General features: G+C 52.3%; 2 protein-coding genes across 2 annotated transcripts; both read right to left on the bottom strand.

Moving 5' to 3' along the window:
• Nucleotides 1-9327: 9327 nt before the first annotated feature.
• On the bottom strand, nt 9328-10195 carry LOC120501888 (proline-rich protein 9-like). Its single transcript, XM_039708665.1, has one exon. It carries the CDS (start codon nt 10158-10160, stop codon nt 9627-9629), a length of 534 nt encoding a protein of 177 aa, XP_039564599.1. The 5' UTR covers nt 10161-10195; the 3' UTR covers nt 9328-9626.
• Nucleotides 10196-11587: 1392 nt separating this feature from the next.
• On the bottom strand, nt 11588-19248 carry LOC120501894 (keratin-associated protein 10-4-like). Its single transcript, XM_039708673.1, has 4 exons — nt 18065-19248; nt 17222-17800; nt 17004-17182; nt 11588-11649 (listed from the first exon to the last, which is right to left on the bottom strand). The coding sequence occupies exons 1-4, from the start codon at nt 19246-19248 to the stop codon at nt 11588-11590; spliced, it is 2004 nt and encodes a 667-aa protein (XP_039564607.1).
• Nucleotides 19249-24602: the final 5354 nt, after the last annotated feature.

The following is a 24602-nucleotide window of genomic DNA, read 5'->3' as shown; positions in this document are numbered from 1 at the left end:
ATCATGGAGTATCAGAGAATCATAAAATCATGGAGTTAGAGAATAATGGAATCAGAAAATAATGGAATAATAGAATCAGAGAATCATGGAATCATGAAATCAGAAAATAATTGAATCAGAGGATAATGGAATCATAAAATCACAAAATGATGGAATTAGAGGATCACAGAATCACAAAATCACGGAATAATGGAGTCAGAGAATCAGAGAATCATGGAATTGCAGACTAATGGAAGCATAAAATCTTGGAATAATAAAATCAGAGAATCCAAGAAAATCAGAGGATCATGGAACAGTTTGGGTTGGAAAGGACCTTCAGGATCATCCCGTTCCAAGCCCCTGCCGTGGCCAGGGACAATTCCCACTGTCCCAGGTCTCTCCAAGCGCCATCCAACCTTTCCTCGGACACCTCCAGGAACAGGGCAGTGCCGAACCCCAAGGTTTTAAGGACTCTGATCTCCTTCCCTGCATCTCCCCGTGGGAAGGGCACAATTCCAGGAGCTTATCTCGGTTCCGAGCCCTGCCAGCAGCCAGGCTGCCTCGAAAGCAGCCGGGCAGGTCTGGGAAGTGCCCTAATTCCAGCCTGGAATTGGCACCAGCGGAGCACCAGCAAGGCCTGAGTCAGGCTTTGGGCTTGGGCTGGGGTATTCCCAAAGCTGGAGACTAAAACTGAGCTTATCCCAGCAGGAACAGCAAGGCAGGACCCAGGAGGAAAACGGGAATTGTACAGAAGGGAGAAAATTCCGGAATTTCCCGGCCTTGTGCTGCCAAAGGGTTGTTGAGGGAGGAAGTTGCTCCATGCTGGGAGCAGCCGCTTCCAGGCGCTGCCCAGGAATTCTGGGAGGTGACATGGGACCAGCTCAGCCTGTTGCAAGTGATCGCAACGGGATCTTGGTCTGATAAAAGCTCCGGAAAAGCCACGGGGATGAGCCCGGGAGAGGCCCAGGATGACCAAAGGTGATGAAATTCCCGTCTGGGTGGGACATGGCGTCTCCAGGAGCCGTGTCCTGATGGATCCTGGAGATTTGGGGGATTGGGATTGGATTTCAGGAGATTTTCCGACTCCATAAATGTCTGGTTTTCGTTCCAGACATTTTCGGACTAATCCTCAGGGAATGCATTGCACACACAGAGCTCCCTTTCTTTCACATCCAGGCCTAACCACATTTTTAAATTCCCTTCTGGAATTCCGTGGGGCTGGTTCCCCAAATTCCATTTGGGTGGGAAAAATCTTGGATATTGTTAAAAATCCCCTGAGATAAACTCAGCTCCCTGCTCCATCACATTTGGATGGGTGAGAGCTGCATCTCCATGGAAAATGAGATTTATCCAGAGAATTCCAGGATTCTTGAGGTCGGAAAAGCCCTCCAAGATCATCCAGTCTGACTTTAGATGGATCAACCCCTTTCCAGGAATTCCTTGGACACCCCCAGGGGTGGCAACTCCAGACCTCACTGGGCAGCCCCTGACCGCCCTTTCCAGGAGGAAATTCCTGAAATTTCCAGGAAATCCCTCCTGGTGATTCCAAACCTAAATGAAAGTTGAGGGAAATCCATGAAGTTCTTCCCAAGGAAAACCCAGGGGAGGTTTAGGTGTGGAATGACCCCTGGATGGGTTGAGGTGGGAATTCCCAATAAAGCCCAGGAATTTCAGACATCAGAGGGGGTTTTAGCTATGGAATGACCCCTGGATGGGTTGAGGTGGCACCAAACCCCACCAAGCCCCCAAACCTCAACGGGGTCTCCAATAACTCCATGAACCCGAGGCTCTGACCTTTATCCAGGGAGCAATTCCACGGTTCAGCGGGATTAGTCAGGGGAACGAACTCAGAATCCTCTCTGAAAGTGCCTACGTGTAAAACCCGGCCGGGCAAGGTTCTTGTGAAAGAATGAGCTCATCAGCCAGGAGGACTCATTCCCAGAAGGCAGGGCTTCCAAACCCTATAAAAGATCCCAAATCTCCCCACTCCAGCATCCACTCCGCTCCCGCTGCTCCCTCGGCACCGGCTGGGTGAGTCCTGCAATCCCGAGGTTCCTCAGGGAGCTTTGGAATTGGGAATCCCGAGGTTCCTCAGGGAGATTTGGGATTGGGAATCCCGAGGTTCCTCAGGAGCTTTGGGATTGGGAATCCTGAGATTTTTGAGGGAATCCCGAGGTTCCTCAGGGAGATTTGGGATTGGGGATCCTGAGGTTCCTTGGGGAGCTTTGGGTTGGGAATCCTGAGGTTCCTCGAGGAGGTTTGGGATTCAGAATTCTGAGATTTTGGAGGGGATATATGGGATTGAGAATCTCGATTTTTTTGGAGGATGTTTGGGATTGAGAATCCTGATATTTTTGAGGGATATTTGGGGTTCGGCCATTCAGGAAAGGTTGGATTTGGTGCCTTGGGGTACGCAGAGGGTTCCTGGAAAGGAAGGAATTTGTGGGCATTGGGGCAGCCTGGAAATGGCACTGGAAGGCAAATTAAGACCAAGCCTAAATCTGAGGGTAATTAAGCCCTAAATTAGACCCTTCCTGAGGCAGGGATCAGATGGAATTCCGTTGGTTCAAGGGTGAATCTCTTCCCTCCAGGGAAGGACACCAAACCCTCTCCTGCCAAAATGATTTTCCTTTGATTTTATAACCAAAAGGTTTTTAGAACTTCCATTTCACCCAGGAATTCCTTGGAAAGAGGCAAATTTGGGAGCACGAGGGCGCTGCAGGGAGACAAGGAGTGAAAATATTCCCCATGTGCTGCCTCACCCATGTCAGGAACAAGATCTTAATTAATTAATTAATTGAGGTCTTATCAGATTAAAAACAAATAAATAAAAAAGCCAAGAGAGGAGGGAATTGGCTGTTAGAGGAGCTGGGAACCCCCCGGGGAAGGGAGGAGGAATTTCCCATCTCTCTGCCTTGGGGAGTTCAAATCCCTTCCAATCCCGCTTTTGGAATTCTCACCTTTCACTCCTGGCCTTGGATTTTATAAAAGCGGCAGCGCAGGAATTCCTGAGGTCCGGGTGAGCCTTCAGCGGCCACAAAATTGTCCCCAAATTGTCCCCAAATTGTCAGGGAGGAGAAATCGGCGCTGCCCGCTCTGACTCAGGAGGGGACAGCGGTGACAATCTCGGACCTCGGGGACGCTTTATCCCTGAGAATTCCCTTCCAAGAACCCTTCCAGGGTCACCCAAACCGGCATTGTCACCGGAGCCGGTGAGACCGGAGCGAGAGGAGGAGCTGTCTCCTGGGAATTTAACCCTCAACTCGCCGGAGCCTTGAGAAACCTCCCCTGGTGTTCCAAATTCCAAGGAAAATCTGAAAATCCAGGGGCAAAACGCAGGAATTATTTCGGTTTTACCAGTCCAAAACACCCCGTTGCCCCCACATTTATATTCTTCTTTTATTTCTAGCACACCAAATCTCATTAAATGTTTGGTTTTAGCCTCGGGAAGCCAAGGGCAGAGCAGGAAAACTCGGCTTTTTAAAATTTTAACACCTTTTTCAGAATTGTGCCATCCTCGTCCCGGTAACAGAAGAAATTCCCACTTTTTTTTTCCAGGTGATCCCGTTTTCCCGCAGAGATGTCTCTGAACCAGATGCAAATCAAGCAGGAGCTGCAGCTCCCCCCCGGCTTGGGTAAAACCACCCCAAAACAGAGCCCGGAGCATCCCCAAATCCCGATCCCAGAACAGGGAAAAGGGGAAGCTGCGGAGGCTGCGGTGCCCCAGGGCCCGCCCCAGGAGCAGCAAACCCAAATCCCTCCGGCATTCCGAAACCCCGAGCCTGCTCCGCGCCTGGAAGGGAAATCCCACCCGGAACCCACGCTGGAAAAGCAGGAGGCCAAGGAGATCCCGGTTCCCGTTCCCGTTCCCTGCTCCGAGGCTGCAGCGTGCGCCCAGGAGAAGCAGCAGGTCCAGGAAATCCCGGTGTCCATCCCAGAAAAGCAGGAACGCAAGGAAATCCCGGTGTCCATCCCTGATCCACATCCTGACCCTGTTCCGTGCTCCCAGGAGAAGCAGCAGTGTCAGGAAATCCCAGTTTCCATCCCTGACCCGGAAATCCCGGTGTCCATCCCGGAGAAACAGGAATCCAAGGACGCCCCTGTCCCCATCCCAGTCCCAGTCCCCCAGCCCGTCCCGAGTTCCCAGGAAAAACAGGAACTCCAGGAGATCCCGGTGCCCGCCCCGAGTTTCCAGGAAAAGCAGGAATTCCAGGAGATCTCGGAGCAGAGCTCCCTTCCCGAAAAATTCCCTCCCCTGGAGCAGCAGCTGGAGCAGCCCGGCCCGTGGCAGAAATAGAGGGAAAATCCCGATCCCGGGGATTTTTCTCCCCGAATCCAGAGGTTTTTTTCCAAGCCTTTTGTTGTTGTTGGTTTTTTTTTTTAACCCCTGCAGAGCTTTTGTCAGGAATTCCTTCCAGCCGCCCCTCCCGCTAACGCCTTGTCCTTTACTAACAGCAGGGAATTCCCGTCGGGAATGCTTTCCAGCAGGATTGTAGCTCCCCTTCCCAAATTCCTGCCCTTTTCCCCAATCCCGAGGCTTTGGAATGCCCAAAAAAAACCCCAAAAAAATCATGGAGCAAGGCGGGGTTCGTGAAGTTAAGAGAAAGCCCCAAATCCCGGGAAGAGCTCATCCCCTTTTTCCTGCATTCTCCCCCTGGATTCCAGATCCCACCTGGAATTTGGGAAGTTTTTCCCTATAAATAATCAGATTTTGTGCTGAATCTGCCACCAAAACTTCCCAAATCGGGAATTAGTGCTGAATTTTTTGGTGGAATACAAAAATAATCCTTCTGGACTGAGGGAGAAAAATGAAGATATTTAGGATAGATCCGACTTTGGTGGAATTTAAAATAATCCTTTGGGATTGAGGGGATAAAATAGGATAAATCCGAGCTCGATCTCCCCTTAAATTTCCTCAGAGGTGTCAAAGAACAGCTCAGGCCGTGAATATTCCATAATTACCCAAATTTATGGATAATTAACTCCACTCCAGACATGTTTGGGAAGGGATTAACCCCGGGCGTGGCGCAGACGGGATAAAGGAGCAATTCCAGCAGGGAATGTTTCGCCACCCGTCGGTGTTTGGGACTTTGTCTCGTGATTGTTTTCGGCTGCTGTTGGATCCAGGATTTATTTCACTGTGAAAATTCCACAATAAAAGCGACTTTGAGTACCGAGTTTTGGGAGTTTTTGTTCCTGGTCGTGGGGGGCTTTATACGAGGTTGTGGGGATTTTTGTGCCAAGGTTTGGGGATTTTTAAAATCAAGTTTTGGGAAGTTTTATACTAAGTTTTGGGGGGGGGGTTTATATAAAGTTTTGGGGATTTTTGAAATCAAGTTTTGGGAAATTTTATACTAAGTTTTGGGGGGGGAGGTTATATAAAGTTTTGGGGATTTTTAAAATCAAATTGTGGGAATTTTTACACCAAGTTTTGTGAATTTTTGTGCCTAATTGCGGGAAATTTTTATATCAAGTTCTGGGGATTTTTTAATCAAGTTTTGGGGATTTTCAACGGCTTTTCCTGAAAAAGATGGAGAGGAGGCTCAGCTTGCAAAAGCTGGGGTTTGTGTGTGCTTAAAGTTGATATTTTAGGGGAAAATAAAAGAGAAAGAGAAGTGAAAACGGGAGAAAAGCACCAACAAAAACACCAGGAAGCAACCACGAGATCATTCCATCATTTTATTGCACCACATCCCAAATTAAACTCGGAATTAAAACCAGCCCCGCCATTCATTTATCATTTTTAAACCTAATTAAGCGCTTCTCGTTATGAGGTAATTCCTGGCAAGCGAAGCAGGTGGCTGCAGGTCTGGAGGCGTTCCCGGGAGCCAGGAGAGGTGGGAAGAGCGGGATTTGGGGATTGGGACGGCTCCTACTTCTGCTTGGAGCACTGCTGCTGCTGCTGCTGCTGCTGGGGGAGGCTCTTGACAGCCGCCTTGGCCTGGCCTTTGGAGGCCTGGCTTTGCTGGACCCCCTTGGGCAGGGCCCCGCACTTCTGCTGGCACTGGGCCGGGATCTGCTGCGGCTGCTTCTGCTGCTGGGACATCCTGGCTGGGCCTGGAATTCAAAATCACGGAGACAATCGAGCCTTTTTTAAGGCTTAAATTCGCCTTTTTTGGGTGTTGAGGTTGCGGGCGCTGCCTCAGCTTCGAGATCGACCCCAATTTAAACTTAATTCCAGTCCCAAACCAGGCAGCTCCTGGGATTAAATCCTGAGGGTGCTGCAGTTCAGCCCGAATTTTGGGGAGTTGTTTCCTGCCCTTTACTGGGTTTTTTTTGGATCCCTTCCCATTCCCTGCGGGATTGGTCGCTCCGCTGAGGGATCAGGGAAGAGCTGTGCCTAAAATGAGGATCAGAGGCAAAACCCAGCCTAACAAAGCCAGGGAAAGGCTGCAGAGCTGGAGAGGAGACAAACGGCAGCAGGGGTTTTCCTTCCTTCCCTCTGCTCATTTTTTTCTGGGAATCTTAACTTTTAAAAGCTTGGGGGAAAAACGTGGATTTGGAAAGCTGAACTCAAGGAGAAGATTCAAGAAAAGCAGCCAAAGAGGAGCAGAAAACTGGGAAAATCTCAAGATTGGGAGTTTTGACAGGGAAAAATCCTTTGATAACAATCCCAGTATTGGATACCAATCCTAATATTTGATAATATTCCCAATATTTGATAATATTCCCAATATTTGATATCAATTTTTGGAACCACCACGCCTCTGCCCCGGCTCCTTGAGACCCCCAGAGCAGGACCCACACACGGGGCCATGAAATTCAGGTGGATTGAAGATTTTATCCAAGGAAACAGATCCAGGATCCCCGAAAATCCGGGAAGCTATTCCAGCATCTGCCCATGGACGCCAGCCTTTGGTTATCCACAGGATTCTTATCAATCTGGGCAAAAATTATCACAGAGTTCTGACCCAAAGAGTCCCACACCACTGGCTGGAGCCTCAAAACACCCCAAATTCTATAATGCAGTTTTCCACCCATTGCAGGCAGAATTTTTTGGGGCGACAACCCCAGTTTGGCGAAGAAAACGGCGAAAAATCCCAATTTTCCCACCCCGGGGCACCAAACCCCTCACCTGGGCAGCGAGAGGGGCAGGGAAGGACTCACCTGGCGCGTCCTGCTCGAGGAGGGAGCTCAGGAGGAGCCGCTGCGGGTGTGGAGCTTCCCCGAGGAGCGGCTTTTATATCCCTGTGGAAGGGCCGATGACTCCGGATTAAACTCGGTGACCAGAATCTTTCACAACCGGAACCGGCTCCGCTCCCACCTCCTGGACCTCAGTCAAAGTCTGGGAGAGATTCCCTCCTCTCCCGGCTGCGGGGGACTGGGTGTTTTTCACGCAGGGCACACCCAGGGCTGCTCATCACGGGGTGATCTGTTAATAATTCATTAATAATTTCTTAATAATTCACCCCGTCCCTGTCCCAGGCAGAGATCCTGCAAAGAACCAGAAGCTGGGACAACTCACATCCACTCGGGAATGAGTTTTAATCATTTTGGCTGGGAGCACATGGAGAAATCTGAGTGGGGTTGGGAATCTGTCCTGTCTCCTGGGAGAGGCACCAGATCCCAGTTTGGAGCCCCGTGGTTCTGGATTTTGCTGTTTCTCTTCTCTAATTCCCATCCCCAAAACAAGAATGAAACACTTTTTATTTTTCCCCCCAGGAAATTAGGAAGATTTTCCACCAGCCTGATGAAATATCCCTAATTTATTGCAAATATCCCAGGAATTCCAGCAATTCCCGGTGCTGACCACAGCTGGTGCGTCAGGGCTTGGCCACAGGAAATGTTGGGAGCACAGCAGGTCCCTCCAGGATTTTCCAGGTGCTCCCGTGATCCCTGTTCCCAGGGAAAATGGAAGAATTCCAATGACAGGCACAAGTGATGGATCGGGATGGAAATGCTCCAGAATGAGGTGATTCAGGGAGAGGAGGAGCTCCACAGGATTCCTGATTTAAACCTTTTCCATGATTCATGGTTTAAACCTTTTCCAGGCCTCCAAGAGGACACAAAAGCGGCACCCCAGAGCTTGGACCCCCAAAAATTTGGAGGAATTTGAGGTGCAATTCCTCATTTCCCGATAAATTTTCCTGGGATTATCCAGTCCAGACGAGTTCAGGTGTAGGGGTTGGGTTTGTTCCATGATTCCTGACTAAAACCTTTTCCATGCCCGCAAGATGTCACAAAAGTGGCACCTCCAGGGCAGAGCTTGGATCCTCAAAGATTTGGGTTCCTCGGGAGGAATTTGAGGTGCAGATTCCTCATTTTCCTGGGAATTTCTGGCCCAAGTGTGGGGTTGCTTGCCCTGATTCCTAAAACCTTTTCCATGTCCCCAAGATTCCACAGAAGTGCCACCTCCGAGTCGCTCCTGAGGCAGAGCCTGGATCCTCAAATTCCACTGAGGAATTCGAGGTGCTGATTCCTCACTTCCCCTTCAATTTTTTGGGGAATTTCTGCTCCTGCTTTGCCTCTCAGGTGTGCTCAGGTGTTTGCCTTCCCCAGCTGTGTTTTTTTGCCTCCCATGATCCCCGCCTGAGGGTGTCACCTCCTGGTGTCACCTCCTGGTGTCGACAGCGAGGGACACAAAGAGGAACCTGCTCCTCGCCTCCCCACCTGTGCATTAAAAAGGCGATTTGGAAACAGTGTCGGCACACCCCCGAATATAAATATCTCTCTTTTCTTCTGCAGATTAGATATTCCCCACCCTTCCCGTAATGAGAGGGTAGGTGGGGAGCGATTTCAGCATTCCCAGACATGGAAATGGCGTGGCCAGCACGGAACCGGAGGTGAAGAAAGCCACAGGCACAACCTGGCACAGTGGGAGCTTTATCTCTGAAATTTGGGGATTTTTATGGGCTTAACTCCCTCCAGACCATGGGGTCACCCTCAGCTTCTAACTTATCCAAAATAAAGATTGTTAAATAAATATATTTATTTAAAATGGTGCTTTCCAGATGTTCAATTCCTTTATTAATTTAAAGCTTTCTTCCACTTAAATTCACCTTTTAATGGTTTCTAGGATTTACTTCCCAAATCCCAAGCTGTGAAGACCAAAATTCTGTCTGAAAATCAAATTTCTATCAATAATTTCAAGTATCTCTCAGAAAAGAATTGACCAGACAATGATTTCCTTGTTGAATTAGAAGGAATTTCTTCATATTTAAACTTTTTTTTACTGCAGGCACAAAACCTATCCCAACCATTTTTGAAAACTGAAATTCAGGAAGATATTTTGGAGTCTGAAGTTGTGGAAATAGGGAGAAAAAAGACAAAAGACAGCTGCTGCCATCGATGGTCATTTTTTATTGCTGCACAGAGAATTTACGAGACGGAGAAGAGACAGGAGGAGAAAGGAGGGGGAAAAGCATTGACATCTTCCACCACCAGCTGCTGACAGCGCTTCCTGGGATTCCCAATGCTAAAATATCAGGAATGCCCAAGAAAAAACGCTGGCACAAGCAGAAGTGAAAACACAGGGAACACTCAGACACAAAACGTTTTCCAAGACGAAGACAGCGTGGGACGATCCGAGCAGGAGAGGCCTCGATGCGTTGCCGATGGGTCTGTGCCGTGTTTTCCATCCAGAACCCGTGGGTTCGGCTCCTCACCGGTCACCGGAGCCGCCCCGCGGGGCCAGGCCCGCGTCGGGATCAGCAGGGGTGGGAGCAGGGCTCCAGGCACACGGCCTCACACGACTCCACGCACTTGGTGTTGCAAACCTCGGCCTGGCACTTCTCCACGCACTTGGTGACACAGGGCTCGGGGCACTGGGCGGGGCACTGGGCGGGGCAGACGTCCACGCACTGCGGGGCACAGCTGGTGGCACACTGGGTGTCACAAACGTCCACGCACTGCGGGGCACAGCTGGTGGCACACTGGGTGGGGCAGACGTCCACGCACTGCGGGGCGCAGACCTCCACGCACTGGCTGGAGCAGGGCTTGGCACAAACATCCACGCACTGCGGGGCGCAGACGTCCACGCACTGCGGGGCGCAGCTGGTGGCGCACTGGGTGGCACAGGGCTCCACGCACTGGGTGGCACAGCTGGTGGCGCACTGGGTGGCACAAGGGGCCTGGCAGACCTCGACGCACTGGGTGGTGCAGGGCTCCGGGCACTTGGCGCACTTCTGCAGGCAGGGAGGGGGCAGGCAGGGCTGCTTGCACTGCTCGTAGTAGTAGGACATCCTGGGGAGGTGCCGGGGCAGCGGGAAAGAGCTGGGAAAAAAGCTGGGAAAGAGAAAAAAAAAGTTATCAGGATATTGGTGCGTGCTTATTGAGACGCGATTCGCGGTGTGAGGTCTCGGTGGGTTTGTGTTCTGCTGAGGAAATGATCATTAGGAAAAGCTGTGCGTATCCAGGATTCCTGGGTTCTGGAGTTGGAAGGGACTCACAAGGGTCTCATCAAGTCCAGCTCTTCAGGGAATGATCCCTGCAGAGATCAAATCCGTGAGCTCGGCATTGTGAGTGCCACGGTCTGGGCCAACCACAGGGTTTTTATGGAATTAACACTGCCAGAGAACCCCTTCCTTCATTAGGAACCTGTAAGGAAGCTTTGAGCCATAAATCCTGAATTTTATGGGATCACCAGTTTGTAGAAGCCATAAGACACAAATACTTCAATTCCTCCTATTCTCTGTTCCATCAGCAGATGTTCCAGGGCACGTCTCTTCCTTATCAGATCCTCACACCCACCTGGGCACGTTCCCTGGGTTGGGAATTCCCAACCACAAAGCCCAGAGGCCACAAATCCCGCCATTATCCCATGGAATCATGGGATGGTTTGTGCTGGGAGGGATCTCAAAGATCATCTCATTCCAACCCAGACCAAGTTGCTGCAAGACCTGTCCAACCTGGCCTTGGACACTTCCAGGGATGAGGAATCCATGGAATAACCTGGGCCAGGGCCTCACCACCCTCACAGTTTCTTCCCAATATCCAACCTAAATTTCCCATATTTCAGTGTAAACCCATTCCCTGTGTCCTGTCCCTGCAGTTCCTGAGGAAAAGTCCCTCTCCACCTTCCCTGGAGCCCCTGCAGACCCTGGAAAAGGCTCTAAGTTCTCCAGAGGCTGAACATTCCCAGCTCTCCCATCCTGATGATCCTCCAGATCCTGGGACGTCACTGGAATTTTTTTGGGGCATTAATGGGGCTCACCCTTCCGTGAGGGAAGGGTTGGCCCAGAGGCTGCAGCTCCCATTTCCAGCTCGTTTCCTCCTCTTGGCTTCTCCCAGAGCTCTCCCCCGGCTTTGCCTGCAGGAATCCTGCAGTTCCCTCCTTTCAGATAGAGCCTCTTCCCACCCATCCTGTTTGAAGTCCCAGGAGCTGCTCCACAGCATCCTTTAATTTATTTAATTCCCAGCCTTAATGAGGCAGGAACAAATCAACCAGGATGGAACAGGAGGGAGGAGGAGAAGCAGCCACAGTTCTGGAGGAGGCGACTTCTCCAAGCTCCTCCAGGCAGAGCAAATCCTAAAAAAAATCCCCAACTTCAGGACAAATTCCGGAAGAGAAGCACAGGAGCGAAGCTCTCCTAGTACCAGGAATGAACTCTCTTTTCCACGAGATATCCTGATAAACATTCCCTGATAAAGCCAAGGAGGACTTACCGGGTCACCGGTCCTGGCGAGCGACAGAGAAGCCAAAGGAACTGGCGGGAGCCTCCGAATCCAAACCTTTTATACGGCCGGAGTGGCGTCAACTCCGGAAACGCGGGAGCCCAGGGGGATGGACAGCTGACCACAAACTGCCCCGGCAGGCTCCACCTCCACATGCTTTGCATGTTTGTTTGCATCCTAATTTTTGGTGGAAGCCCTCTTCCAGGAAAGCAGGTGATGCTGAGCCAGCCGCGCTTCGATCCCGGTCATGCGGTTCCCAACGGGAATGGGGGAGTCATTAAAAAAAAAACAGCGGGTGCTGAATTAATTGGTTTTCAGAAAGGGATTTAATGCGCTGGGACGTTTCCGTGGCCTTATTTCCATAAATGTTGGGTTTTGATACCTGGAGTTTTTCCAACGTGGGAATGGCTGTTATTAGGGAAGATGGATAATTAATTGGATTTACTATGAGAAATGCCCTGTCCTAATTCTCATGGAAAGGCACAACCAATCCTCCAGCGCTCCCACAAAACCTTGAGGTCCCAGTTTTCCTGATAAATTAAATTATTTCATTCACCCAACCCATTCCTCTCCATGAATTTACACCATCCATGCTTGGCAGTTTCAGTGGGGACACAACTCCAGGTTTTTTGAGGAATACTTCAAGCCATTCAAGGCAGAATAATCCTCATTTTAAAGATGTTCTTCTCTCACTGAAAAGTACAAAAGGCTCCAGTTTAAGTGGGCTTTAGGCCCAGGACACAATTTTTATTAAAGTTTTGCTGATTATGGAAAATCCACGTTTCTCCCAGATATTCCAATCACGGAGACGGGAATGTAACCAACACAAAAATTCTAGATAGGGATAAAAACCACCCCAAAATGAACCAACCCAGCACGAGAAGCACGTCCTGTTTACGCCCCAAACCCAGAGTCTCCCAGAGAATTCCAGGCATCACCACCGGTTCCTTCCCAGTGCTTGTACTGGAATTCCACCCGGAGCTGACGGATCTCCACGGGGCTTTTTGCCACCTCACGGGTGGCTCAGCTTTTCCACACACTCAGCTCCCCACGTGCAGCTTCTCCCCCTTCCCCGGAGGCTCTGCTGCCCCGGAGGCTTTTCCGGGGATAAACTGGGACTGGCAGAGGGTGGTTTGCTCATCTTAAACACCTCCTTTGTCATGGGAGGAGAAGCTGCACCCAGCAGAGCTCAGATCTGGGAGCTGAATTTTCAGGCAGATTAATCCCTCTTCATTTTCTACTCCTCGAGCTGCCGGGTGTGGAAATTTTCCCCCAGAGCAGCTTCCAACTCTTATCTTCCCGAGGAATATCCCATATTCCGGTTGGAACAGCTCCTCATTATCTCCTCAGGCTCCAGGCTCACCTCAAAACCATCTCTGAGGACCGGTCCTGCACCTCCCTTTCTACCCCGAGATGTTTTACACCCTGTTGTTAACTTTGATTAGTGAGAAATTGGGGCCTTCCAAAAGTGGATTATTTTGGGAGACGTAAAGGGATCCGCACTCCGACACGTGGGAACGTCATGGGGCTGGATCGTTATCCCTAATTGGCACTTATTTGGGAATCTCCATTACGTTTATGGGCAATTGGAGTCATTGGAGTTGTCACGTTGGTGTTGGTGAGTCAGGACCCCACAGCGACGTCCTTCGGTGGCTCCGGTGACTCCTCCGCAGCGGGTCGGGTGTTCCAGAGGGAATTCCGTGAGGGAATTCCACGAGGGCAGCACCCCCAGCTCCAAGGGTCTTGTGCTGAAGGCCAAAGATTTTCCAGGATCCCAAAATCCCTCAGATCGAGAAAGATCTCCCAGAACATCGAGTCCAAGCTGTGTCCGATCCCCTCTTGGTCATCCAGAGGAATCTCCAGGAATTCCTTGGACTCCTCCAGGGATGGCCACTCCAACCCTCCCCGAACCCCTTCCAAGGCCTGCCTACAATTTCCATGAGGAATTTTCCCAAATTTCCCACCCTGAACCTCTCCTGGCACAGCTCAAGTCCATTCCCTCTTGTCCTCTTCCCTTCCCTGGGATCAGATCCCAAATCCCCCCTGGAAAAGCACAAAATTCCCCCTGGATCCCCCTTTTTTCCGGGCTGAGCCCCCTCAGCTCCCTCGGGGTTTTCCAGATCCTTCCCAAGCCCCGTTCCCACCCCTGGACAGGCTCCAGCCCCTCCATGTCCCCTTTTCCATGATTGTCCAGACCTGGACACGGTGTTGAGGTCCAACCCCTCCATCCCCATGCAGAATTTCCATTTTCCTGAGCAAGAAGAGGTCCCCTGGACAGGCTCCAGCCCCTCCATGTCCCCTTTTCCATGATTGTCCAGACCTGGACACGGTGTTGGATTTTTTCTGTGCGTTTCAATTGATTCTCACAGAAATCAGAGATTCTCCCCATTTTCCTGCCCAAACCTGGGCACAATTAAACACTCCTGGTTGCAATTAACCCTCCTGGGCCTTCATCAGACTCAACTTTCCCCTCTCCTCATTCCCACAAGGACCTGGGCAAGGTGGGAGGGTCTGACCCAGCTCCCCCGGGCAGTGTCCAGGTGACTCTGGGAACCCTGGAATTTTTGGGATGCCAGGAGGATGAGAGGAGAGGACATTAAGGCTCACATGGACCTGAGTGGCTCCTTCAGTCCATGCCCGAGGGACAATTTGGATCCAGCCATGACAGGAACCCAAATCCCACCATTCCGGCCTCTTTTCCTGTTTACTCCGGAAGGTGAGCGCTCAGGGAAGAATGACAATTAGCACCTAAGTAATTAAATCTGGGAAGGAGGAACTGGCTGTGGTTATGGAAAAAAAAAAATAAAATTCCTCACCTCTTTTACTCTTTGACTTCTTTGCTTTGATTTTCTCTTTTTTTTTTCAGGACAAATCCCTGGATTTCCTCTGGATTTCTTTTTACTTTAGTGGATAAAAGTGCTTTGATCTCCATAGAAATTTTAGAGCTCACCTGACAGAGGAACCAGGGGGATTCTACAACATTTCCTTGTAGTGAGCAGCAGTTTTCTGCCTGTTTTAATTTCACAGGTGTGGAATAAACATCCAGATGGTCACGCAGGAAGAATTCCTGTTTGGTTGTTTTAGTTTTTTGGTTTTTTTCTGGAAATGATACTTCTGCTCTCTGCTGCTCCGAGATGATTCAAACCTGAATTTTATGGACACATGAAGGATTAAGTACCCTGCCAGCACCACGCCAGAAGAGAAAAATTAATCCAAAAGCCACTTTTTTCTCCGACCTACATTTTATTTCCCAGAAAACCAAGAGAATTGGGAGCAGCAGCAAAGAACATCGTTGCTCGCACAGAATTTTAAGAATTTTGGGGGGCGTTTTGGACTCCAACGAAACCCCACAGGGAGGATTTGTGCCCCAGCCCGCTGGGATCAGAGGAGCTCTGAGGGAGGAGCTCGCAGGTTGTCACCAACCCCGGGCCTTGGGGCATCTTCGGAGGAGCCGGTGGCGGCTCCCAGACGGTCGCACCCCGTCTGCCGCCGCCCCCGCTCCTCCGCCCGCATTCCGAGCGGGATTTGCTCCGCCAAACCCTGCCCAGGCCCGGCTCCCAGCCGAGCTCGGGAACCTCCCGGGATGGTTCCGAGCTTCGTTTGGGGGTTTGGGATTGAGTGATGGAGGAGCGCTTGGAAAATTCCCCTTTTTTGGGATTTCCAGGTGTTTTTCCAGCCTGGAAATCCTACCTGAGCTGGGATTTCAAACGTTGGTCTGGGATATCACGCATTGATCTGTGATATCACACATTGATCTGTGATATCACACATTGATCTGGGATTTCAGACACTGATCTGGGATTTCACACATTGATCTGGGATATCAGGGATGTCAGGACTGAGGGAAGGGCTGGAGATGTGCCAGGAGGTGGGAATTGGGGTGGATTTTGGGAAAAGGCTCTTCCCACCAGAGTGTGGGAGCGCTCACCAGACTCACCAAGGGATGGTCACCATCCCAAACCCACCAGAGCTCCAGGACAACGCTCCCGGGGACACGGTGGGATTTTGGCATGTACTGGGCAGGACCAGGAGCTGGATTTGATGATCCCTGTGTGCCCCTTCCACCTCAGGGCATTCCACAATCCCAGTGAGACCTTCCCAAGCATTTTTTATTACAAAAATCTGGATTTTAGGAATGGAGTTAAGAGGAAGTGAAGGAAATGCGGGAGGCCGATGCCAAGATCGTTTCTTTTATTGCTTCAGAACACGGAAAGGAAAAAGATCAGGAAGAACAAAGAGGGGAATTCCTCCATCGCACTCCCAGTGCGAGGGGGAACTGAAGATTCTTTCTCCCGGGGAACGATCCCGGGGGCACAAAATCGCTCGGTGACATCCCGTGAGGAATGGCGCTTTCTTGAGGGGAAAAACAGCAGGAACGGCAGAAAACGCGAGGAAAATTTACTCTTACTCTGGAGATTCCACAGGGAGCGGGGTCTCCTTCGGATCCCACCCCAGAGCCCCTCAGCGAGCCCGGAATTTTGGGCAGCCCGAGACAGAGCAGCGCTGGCCGCACACGGGGCAGGTCTGGGTGACGCAGGTGGTGGGACAGGAGTCGGCACACCTGGTGACAACCTGGACACCTCCGCGGCACTGCGGGCTGGCACAGCAGGGATCCGCACACGGAGGGGGACAGCTGGGGACACAGCACGGGGCTGGGCACGTGGTGGGGCAGGTGGTCACTCCCTGGCAGCAGGGGTTTTGGCAGGTGGTCACTCCCTGCCAGCAGGGGTTTTGGCACGTGGTGGCACATGTGGTCACTCCCTGGCAGCAGGAATCTTGGCAGGTGGTCATTCCCTGGCAGCAGGGGTCTTGGCAGGTGGTCACTCCCTGGCGGCAGGGGTTTTGGCACGTGGTGGTGCAGGTGGTCACTCCCTGGCAGCAGGAATCTTGGCAGGTGGTCATTCCCTGGCAGCAGGGGTCTTGGCAGGTGGTCACTCCCTGGCAGCAGGGGTTTTGGCACGTGGTGACATCCTGGCAGCAGGGGGTTTGGCAGGTGGTGGTGCAGGTGGTCTCTCCCTGGCAGCAGGGGTTTTGGCACGTGGTGACATCCTGGCAGCAGGGGGTTTGGCAGGTGGTGGTGCAGGTGGTCTCTCCCTGGCAGCAGGGGTTTTGGCACGTGGTGACATCCTGGCAGCAGGGGGTTTGGCAGGTGGTGGTGCAGGTGGTCTCTCCCTGGCAGCAGGGGTTTTGGCACGTGGTGACATCCTGGCAGCAGGGGGTTTGGCAGGTGGTGGTGCAGGTGGTCTCTCCCTGGCAGCAGGGGTTTTGGCACGTGGTGACATCCTGGCAGCAGGGGGTTTGGCAGGTGGTGGTGCAGGTGGTCTCTCCCTGGCAGCAGGGGTTTTGGCACGTGGTGACATCCTGGCAGCAGGAGTTTTGGCACGTGGTGGTGCAGGTGGTCACTCCCTGACGGCAGGGGTCTTGGCAGGTGGTGGTGCAGGGGGTCACTCCCTGGCAGCAGGGGTCCACACACCTGGTGGCACATCTGGTGACAGAACAGGGATCTTGGCACCTGGCCACCCCCTGGCAACACGGATCCACACACCTGGTGGCACATGTGGTCACTCCCTGGCAGCAGGGATCAACACATCTGGTGGCACATCTGGTGGCACAGCAGGGATCCTGGCACGTGGTGACGCACTTGGTGACCTCCTGGCAGCAGGGATCGACACACCTGGTTCTGCACTTTGTCACCTCCTGGCAGCAGGGATCTTGGCACGTGGTGACACACTTGGTGACCTCCTGACAACACGGATCCACACACCTGGTGGCACATCTGGTCACACAACAGGGATCTTGGCATGTGGTGACACATTTGGTGACCTCCTGACAACACGTATCCACACATCTGGTTCTGCACTTGATGACCTCTTTGCCGCAGGGATCTTGGCATGTGGTGATGCACTTGGAGACCTCCTGACAACACGGGTCCACACACGTGGTGACACACTTGGTGACCTCCTTGCCACAGGGATCTTTGCATGTGGTGATGCACTTGGTGACCTCCTGGCAGCAAGGATCTACACATCTGGTTCTGCACTTGGACACCTCCTGACAACACGGGTCCACACACGTGGTGACACACTTGGTGACCTTCTGGCAGCAAGGATCCTGGCACGTGGTGACATACTTGGTGACCTCCTGACAACACGGATCAACACATCTGGTTCTGCACTTGGTGACCTCCTGACAACACGGGTCCACACACCTGGGGTCGCACCTGGTCACACAGCATGGATCTTGGCACGGGGTGGAGCACTTGGGCACCTTCTTGTAGCACGGATCCACACATCTGGAGCTGCCCTTGCTCCCCTTCTTGGAACAGGGATCTCCACATCTGGTGCTGGACTTGGCGCCTTTCTTGCACCACGGAATCACCCATGGGCTGCTCCACTTGGTCACCTTCTTGCAGCAGGGATCGTAACACGGCGTGAGGCCCCTGGAGGCTTTCTTGCCACACGGGTCCACACACGTGGTGACACACCTGGTGACCTCCTGACAACACGGGTCCACACACCTGGTGACACACTTGGAGATCTCCTGACAACACGGATCCACACACGTGGCATACGTGGTCACTTCCTTGCAACACGGATCTTGGCATGTGGTTGTGCACTTGGATACCTCCTGGCAGCAGGGATCTTGGCACGTGGTGACACACTTGGTGACCTCCTTACAACAGGGATCCACACACGTGGTGGTGCATGTAGTGACCTCCTTACAACAGGGATCCTGGCGTGTGGTGACGCACTTGGTGACCTCCTGGCAGCAGGGGTCAACACACGTGGTGGTGCACTTGGTGACCTCCTTACAACAGGGATCCTGGCACGTGGTGACACATGGGGTGACCTCCTTGCAACAGGGATCCTGGCATGTGGTGACACATTTGGTGACCTCCTGGCAGCATGGATCCACACACCTGGTTCTGCACTTGGTGACCTCCTTGTAGCAGGGATCTTGGCACGTGGTGACACATGTGGTGACCTCCTTGCAACAGGGATCCTGGCATGTTGTGGTGCATGTGGTGACCTCCTTGCAGCAGGGATCTTGACATGTTGTGACACACCTGGTCACTTCCTTACAGCAGGGATCCTGGCACGTGGTGACACACTTGGTGACCTCCTGGCAGCAGGGATCCACACACGTGGTGGTGCACTTGGTCACTTCTTTGCAACACGGATCTTGGCACGTTGTAGTGCACTTGGATACCTCCTGGCAGCAGGGATCTTGGCACGTGGTGACACACTTGGTGACCTCTTGACAACATGGATCCTGACACGTGGTTGTGCACTTGGTGACCTCCTTACAACATTCCTGGCTCCTGGTGCAGCTCTCGGTCACCCGGCAGCAGCAGCAGGGGTTCCTGCACGTGGTGGTGCACCCGGCCACGCCCTGGCAGCACGGGGGGACACACGTGGTGGCCACGAGGCCGCAGGGCTTGGCGCAGGCAGCGGCCTGGGCCGCGGCCAGGCTCCCCAGGCTGACGTAGGTGGTGGTGCCGGGGTAGCAGCAGGGGCTCCTGCGGGAAGGGAAGCACTGGAAGGTGCTGGCGGTGCCGCAGGGATCCAGGCTGGATCTCACCGGGAAGCTCCTCACCAGGACGGCGGGAGGGGGGATGCAGATCTGGCTCAGCGGGCAGCCGGTCGCGCGACGCATTTTTGGGGGGAAGGGGGGGAGGCTGGAAGTAGGAAAGGGATAAAATTTAAAAGGCATGAAAACATTCCAGGCTGTTCTATACTCAGAATTAAATCATCCTTTTTCCATGGAATCCTGAACTGGGAAAACAGCCATGAGGCAAGGAAGTGACTCCACATAAAAGCGTTTTAGACAAATTTGTAGCTATTTTCAAGCAACTTCCTCTCAAAACAGGAAGCAAAAATTATTTGGGCTCCTTCAGTTTTTCTGGGAGGTCTGAAGCTTCCACCTGCCCACACCTCCCCTTGGTTTGGGATGAATCTTTCCCATTCCTTCCATAATTTCACCCAAAAAAGCTTCAGATCACCCTGCCCTCATCCAGAGGACACCAGTGGCGGCTCCACGCAGGAAAACCTCCCCAAGGAAAGGCTCAGCTGAGGCTGCTTTTCCCACAAAATCTGCCTGGCTCTTCCCACCCCGATTTTTCCTCCCAGGCACGGCCTTCCCTGGCAGCCTGAGAGTCTCCACTCCTTATCACCCCTCCCACTCCTCCCCTTTGAAGTCCCAGCCTGGCCTTTTGATCTCTCCCAACACCAACAATTCCCTGGGTGAAACACGCAGCAAAGCCAGAGAGGACAGAGAGAGAATTTGGTCCTCCTCGATGGACAAAGAGCAAAACCTGCAGCAAATAAACCCCCGAGAAGACGGAATTAAAATCTGGGGGAATCCCAACCCCAATATCCCCAAGCAGAAACACTTTTAAGTCTTTTAATTTGCTTCTGCACGGCTCCAAAATGAAAAAAAACCAAATCCCAACCATGAGGTGACTTCCCAGGAAACCGAGCTGGACTTACCCAATTCTCCACCAGCGAGCACCAAATGAAACCAAAAATGGCTTGAGGAACAGGACAATAGGAATCCTTTTATAGGATTTTGGTGTCCGTGGCTCCGGAAGTGAGACACCTCAGGGGTATGGAAATCAAATATTTAATAATCCAGACCTGCTCTGCTCCAATCCTTCAATTACTTCTCTCGACGTTATAATTTTTAATGTCGCCGAGGTGGGACATGAGACTCTTATGACTGCGAGGAATTCCCCATCCACGTATTTCCTACGGACTGGGAAATGCGGATGAGGCAGCCTGGAAACAATCCCCCTCAGGATTAAAGTCTGAAAAAAAAAGCTGTTTTGGTGCATTTGGGCAATGGAAGGGGGGTGGGACTCTGGAAGGGGCTTGGCTCTCTCACAATATTCCTTCTGCTGGGAATTTTATTCCTGATAATCTGGTCCGTCTTCCCTCCATCCCTCAGTTGGAAGAGCCTCTCCATGAATATTTTGGGCAGCTCAAAGAGGCCTCAGGATTATCACCAAGTCCTTTCCAGGGTGGGCAAATCCTTCAGCATCTCCCAATCCACCTTTTCCTCGAGGTCCCTGGAACATCTGGGTGGCCTTGGTTGGTCTTGGGCTGTGGGAGCCAAGCCAGACACAGCTCCAGATGTGGTCCAGGAATTCCCTGGACACCTCCAGGGGTGGGGATCCAACCCCCCCTGAGCCCCTTCCAAGGCCTTTTCTCTTTTCCAGGAGGAATTTTCCCAAATATCCATCCTGAGCCTCCCCTGGCACAGCTCGAGGCTGTTCCCTCTTGTCCTGTTCCCATTCCCTGGGATCAGAGTCCAAATCCCCCCGGCAGATCCCAAATTCCCCCTGGACCCCCCTTTTCTCCAGGCTGAGCCCCCTCATCTCCCTCAGGATTTTCCAGCTCCATTCCCATCCCTGGACAGGCTCCAGCCCCGTTCCCATCCCTCTTTCCATGATTGTCCAGAACTGGACACAGCACTGGAGATTCCCCTCCCCAGTGCCCACCCCAGGGGACAATCCAATCCCTGCCCTGGTCCCACTGGTCATTTTTGTCACAATTCTTTGATTTTCTTTTTAATACAAATTTGATTTCTTTGATTTGTTGGAATTTTGGCCTTTGCCTCCAGGGAAATCTTCACATTTCCAGGATCTCCAGGATCTTCCAGGACCTCTCCCGCGTGCCTCAGCTCCACCAGGTGACACCCAGGGCAATGAGGGATGAACTCTCTGATCTCAGTGGCCTTTGGGCCAATTTTTGTGCCCGTTTTTGGTGCCAGGAGGTCACACCCAGCCCAAGAAGGTGACAAACTTCACGCAGCCATCACAGCTTGCTTTCTCCCCACGGAAAAGTTGTCCCTGCCTGGAAAAGAAGGAAGAGAGACCCAACCAGTTCCCCTGAGACATCAAAGGCTCTGGAATTCCTCCCGAAGTCACCCAGTGACACAACCAGGGACAGGAGTGACTCGCACCAGAGGCGAGGCCGTTTTCCACCAGGAGACCAAGGGAGGTTTTGCCTCTTCTCCCTCCCAGTTTGGGTGCCCAGTCTGGGATATTTTTTTTGTTATTTCCTGGAAATAAATAAATCTGGAATTCGTGACCCTTTGGGTTGGGAGTTTGCTGCTGGCTGGAGGAAAAATCTCCTCCTTTTTTTGGCTTTTCTGTTCAAACTCCCCAAAAGGAGCTTTTCCTGCTCAAATCTGTTCTCAGCTGAACAATTCCAATGATTTTCCGAAGTTTTCTTTGAGGGGAAGGGAACAGATTTGATTCATGTTTTTTGGGTTTATGGATTTCCAGCCGGGTGGAATTCAGCGGGTTTGGGGTAAAATGAAGGGAAAAGGGTGGTGGTCACTCCTCCGGTCACCTGCCTGCTCGTCCCGCACGAGGACAACGCCACCGTCACGACAACGGAGACAGGATTTGAGTCAGAACTTCGGGAGCAGACAGAAAACATCACGAGATGAGCGGTGAGCGAAGAGTTTCCAGCAGCTCCGTGGAAAAACAAGGCAGAAAAAGGTCACACGTGGCTAAAAATAAAAGAATCCCCCAAATCCCACATCCCATCCTGTCTCTAATGGACCTCACGAGGTGTTGGGCTGGAGGATGCTGGAGCATCCCAAAAACCTGCCCTGTCACCAGGTGATTATTGGAGGGCTGGCCGGGAATCCACTCATTTCTCAAATTCTTCCCTGGCGTCTGCGGGGCCACGTGAATTCCTGAGCTCCAGGTCCGGCTCCAGCCACGGAAATAGGCGTTTTCCATTAAAAATAATTAGGCAAATCATCTCTGGCGGGGCAGAGGCGGAGCGAGGCCGTGAGGAGCTCCGGGTGCCTGGGGCTCTGCGGCTCCGGAGGCCCGGGAACACAGCAGGAACATCCCGGGATAACGCGAACGCCTCTGCCCTGCTGATCCCGACCCGGTGAGTCTCCTTGAGATCCTGCAGATCCCGGTGGTCATTTTCCAGAATAGATTCCCTGGAAAGCTGAAAAATGGGGATTTATGGTGCTCAGTTTCCTCAGGGATAAAGGTTTCAGAGGGTTAAATCCTTTCCCCGCGCTGGCTTGGCTGTAATTCCGGAATTCCCAGGGATGTTCTGGAAAATTCCTGTTGTTCCAGCACTGGGTTTAGTGGGATTAAACCCCATCCTGCCAGGTCATCCAGGATCCATTCCAAACAACTGGAAAAGGGAAAAACAACTGGAGAAGGGAAGGGAGTCACTTGAAATTTATAAACCTGAAAACGTGAATCAAATCCATTGTTATCCCAAAAAGAAAGCTGGCAAATTGTTGGCTGAGAGCAGATTTTAATGAGAAAAGCTGATTTTGGGAGTTTGAAGAGAAAAGCAGAAAAAATGAGGAATTTTCCCCTGATTTTTCGTGGGATTGGGTGTGAAATTGTTCCTTTTCCTTGCAGCTCTCCATCGCAGGGAGATGAATTCCCAGTGCCCACCCAGTTCCTGCCCGGAAGAGGCTGCCCAGAGCCATCCCTGCGCCGTGGTGGCCCCGGAGCAGAATTCCCAGGTGGATCCCTGCCCGTGCCAGGACGTTTGTCCCTCCTGTCCCTGTGACCCTCCTCAGGTCCCCCTCGGGGTCACCTCCCCATCCCTCCCCGCGGACTCCGGGCCCTGCGCGGATCCCGTGAAAATCCCGAGCTCAGCAGAGGAGCCCTTCACCTTCGAGACCCCCGGGATGTGCGTGATGAAGTTCCCACTGCAGAAATCCATCCTGACCGTGGAGCTGTGTCCCCCTGACGCCGCCGGGACCTTCCCGCTGCCCCAGGAGGAGCTCGGAGTCCCCAAAACCGCCGGGACCTGCCTGGACGACCTGGAAAATCTCCGCCAGGAGCTCCCTGTCGTGGAGCCCTGCACGCTCGAGGTGCTGGATTTGGGCACGGATGAACCGTGCCAAGCCCAGGGCACGATCCTGGAGGATCCCTGCACATCCCACAGCGAGATTTCCACGGATCCCTGTGCATCCCAAAGCGAGATTTCCACGGATCCCTGCGCGTCCCAATCCCAGGGACTTGGGGACGCCGGAGACGCCAAGGACAGCAAATCCCAAATGTCCCCACGGAGCCCTTTCCGCCTCAACTCCTGCACTTCCACTATCGTGGAGCGCTGCCTTTCCCGCTGCCAGAGCTGGTTCCGGGGCAAGAAATAGGATTGGGATCAGTGGGATGAAGGAAGGGGGTCCCTGCCTGGCTCGGGTGAGTCTGAGCTTCCCACGAGTTACAAAAAAGAGAGGAAATTGCTTCATGTGAGATTAAAAAAAAAAAAAAAAAGCTGCTTTTCAATCATCTCTTAATTACTGTGTCAGTTTGATTGCCCAACGAAAAGCGCAATAAATAATGGGAAAATGATCCAAGTGGGAATTGCAGCCGGGGTCCTGTTTCGTCACCCGCCGCCTTTTCGCTTCCCACAGACGAACGAGGAGGTTCAGAGTCCACCTTAATTCATTTATGGTTTTGCCTTTGCATTTTTAATCCTCCTTCTTATTGGTTTTCCCCATTGAAATTGTGGGAATATTGAGGAAAGCAAATTTTCCTCGGAAATAAAACTCGAGTTGCTTCTTCCCCACGGATGAGAATTTTTTTGAGGGAATTCTGGGCTGGATCTGAGTTTGGGGACCACCAGCAGCACCCCAGGGCTGGGGCTGCTCCCGAATTTATTTTGGGGAGCTGGAATCCAGCCTGCAACCCACGTTTTCCTGGGATGAGTCCCCACCCCAGAGGCTCTTCCAGGCACGGAGAATTCCAGTTAAACCAGCAGCTCCCAGTTTGCCAAAGGATCAGAACCCCTCAGAACCCCCAGGGGAGGTGGATTTTGCCTGGAGGCTTCACTTGGGAGCTCCAAAAATCCAGAAGGAATGGAGAAGGAACTCCTGGGAATATTTGGGAAGTGCCAGAGCCCGTCCCAGCTCCCGTCCCGGTGTCGCCAGCCAGAAATGCCACTGGAAACCGGGGCAGGCCACTGGGAGAACTGGTCTGGTCTGGATTCCAGCGGCCCCGGGGTCCAGCAGGG

This window comes from Passer montanus, unplaced genomic scaffold (genome assembly GCF_014805655.1).
Source record: "Passer montanus isolate IOZ18808 unplaced genomic scaffold, ASM1480565v1 scaffold209, whole genome shotgun sequence".
Classification (NCBI taxonomy): Eukaryota; Metazoa; Chordata; class Aves; order Passeriformes; family Passeridae; genus Passer; species Passer montanus.
Note: the sequence above shows the minus strand (reverse complement) of the source record. Positions and strands in the feature narration are given on the sequence as shown.

Coding starts and splice junctions, on each gene's coding strand:
- LOC120501888 (XM_039708665.1), bottom strand. CDS start 10,160: ATGTCCTACTACTACGAGCAGTGCAAGCAGCCCTGCCTGCCCCCTCCC.
- LOC120501894 (XM_039708673.1), bottom strand. CDS start 19,248: ATGCGTCGCGCGACCGGCTGCCCGCTGAGCCAGATCTGCATCCCCCCT. Junction 17,801..18,064: donor GTCACCAGGTGTGTCACCAC/GTGTGTGGACCC, acceptor GTGCGACCCCAG/GTGTGTGGACCCGTGTTGTC. Junction 17,183..17,221: donor GTCACCAAGTGCGTCACCAC/GTGCCAGGATCC, acceptor ATGTGCCACCAG/ATGTGTTGATCCCTGCTGCC.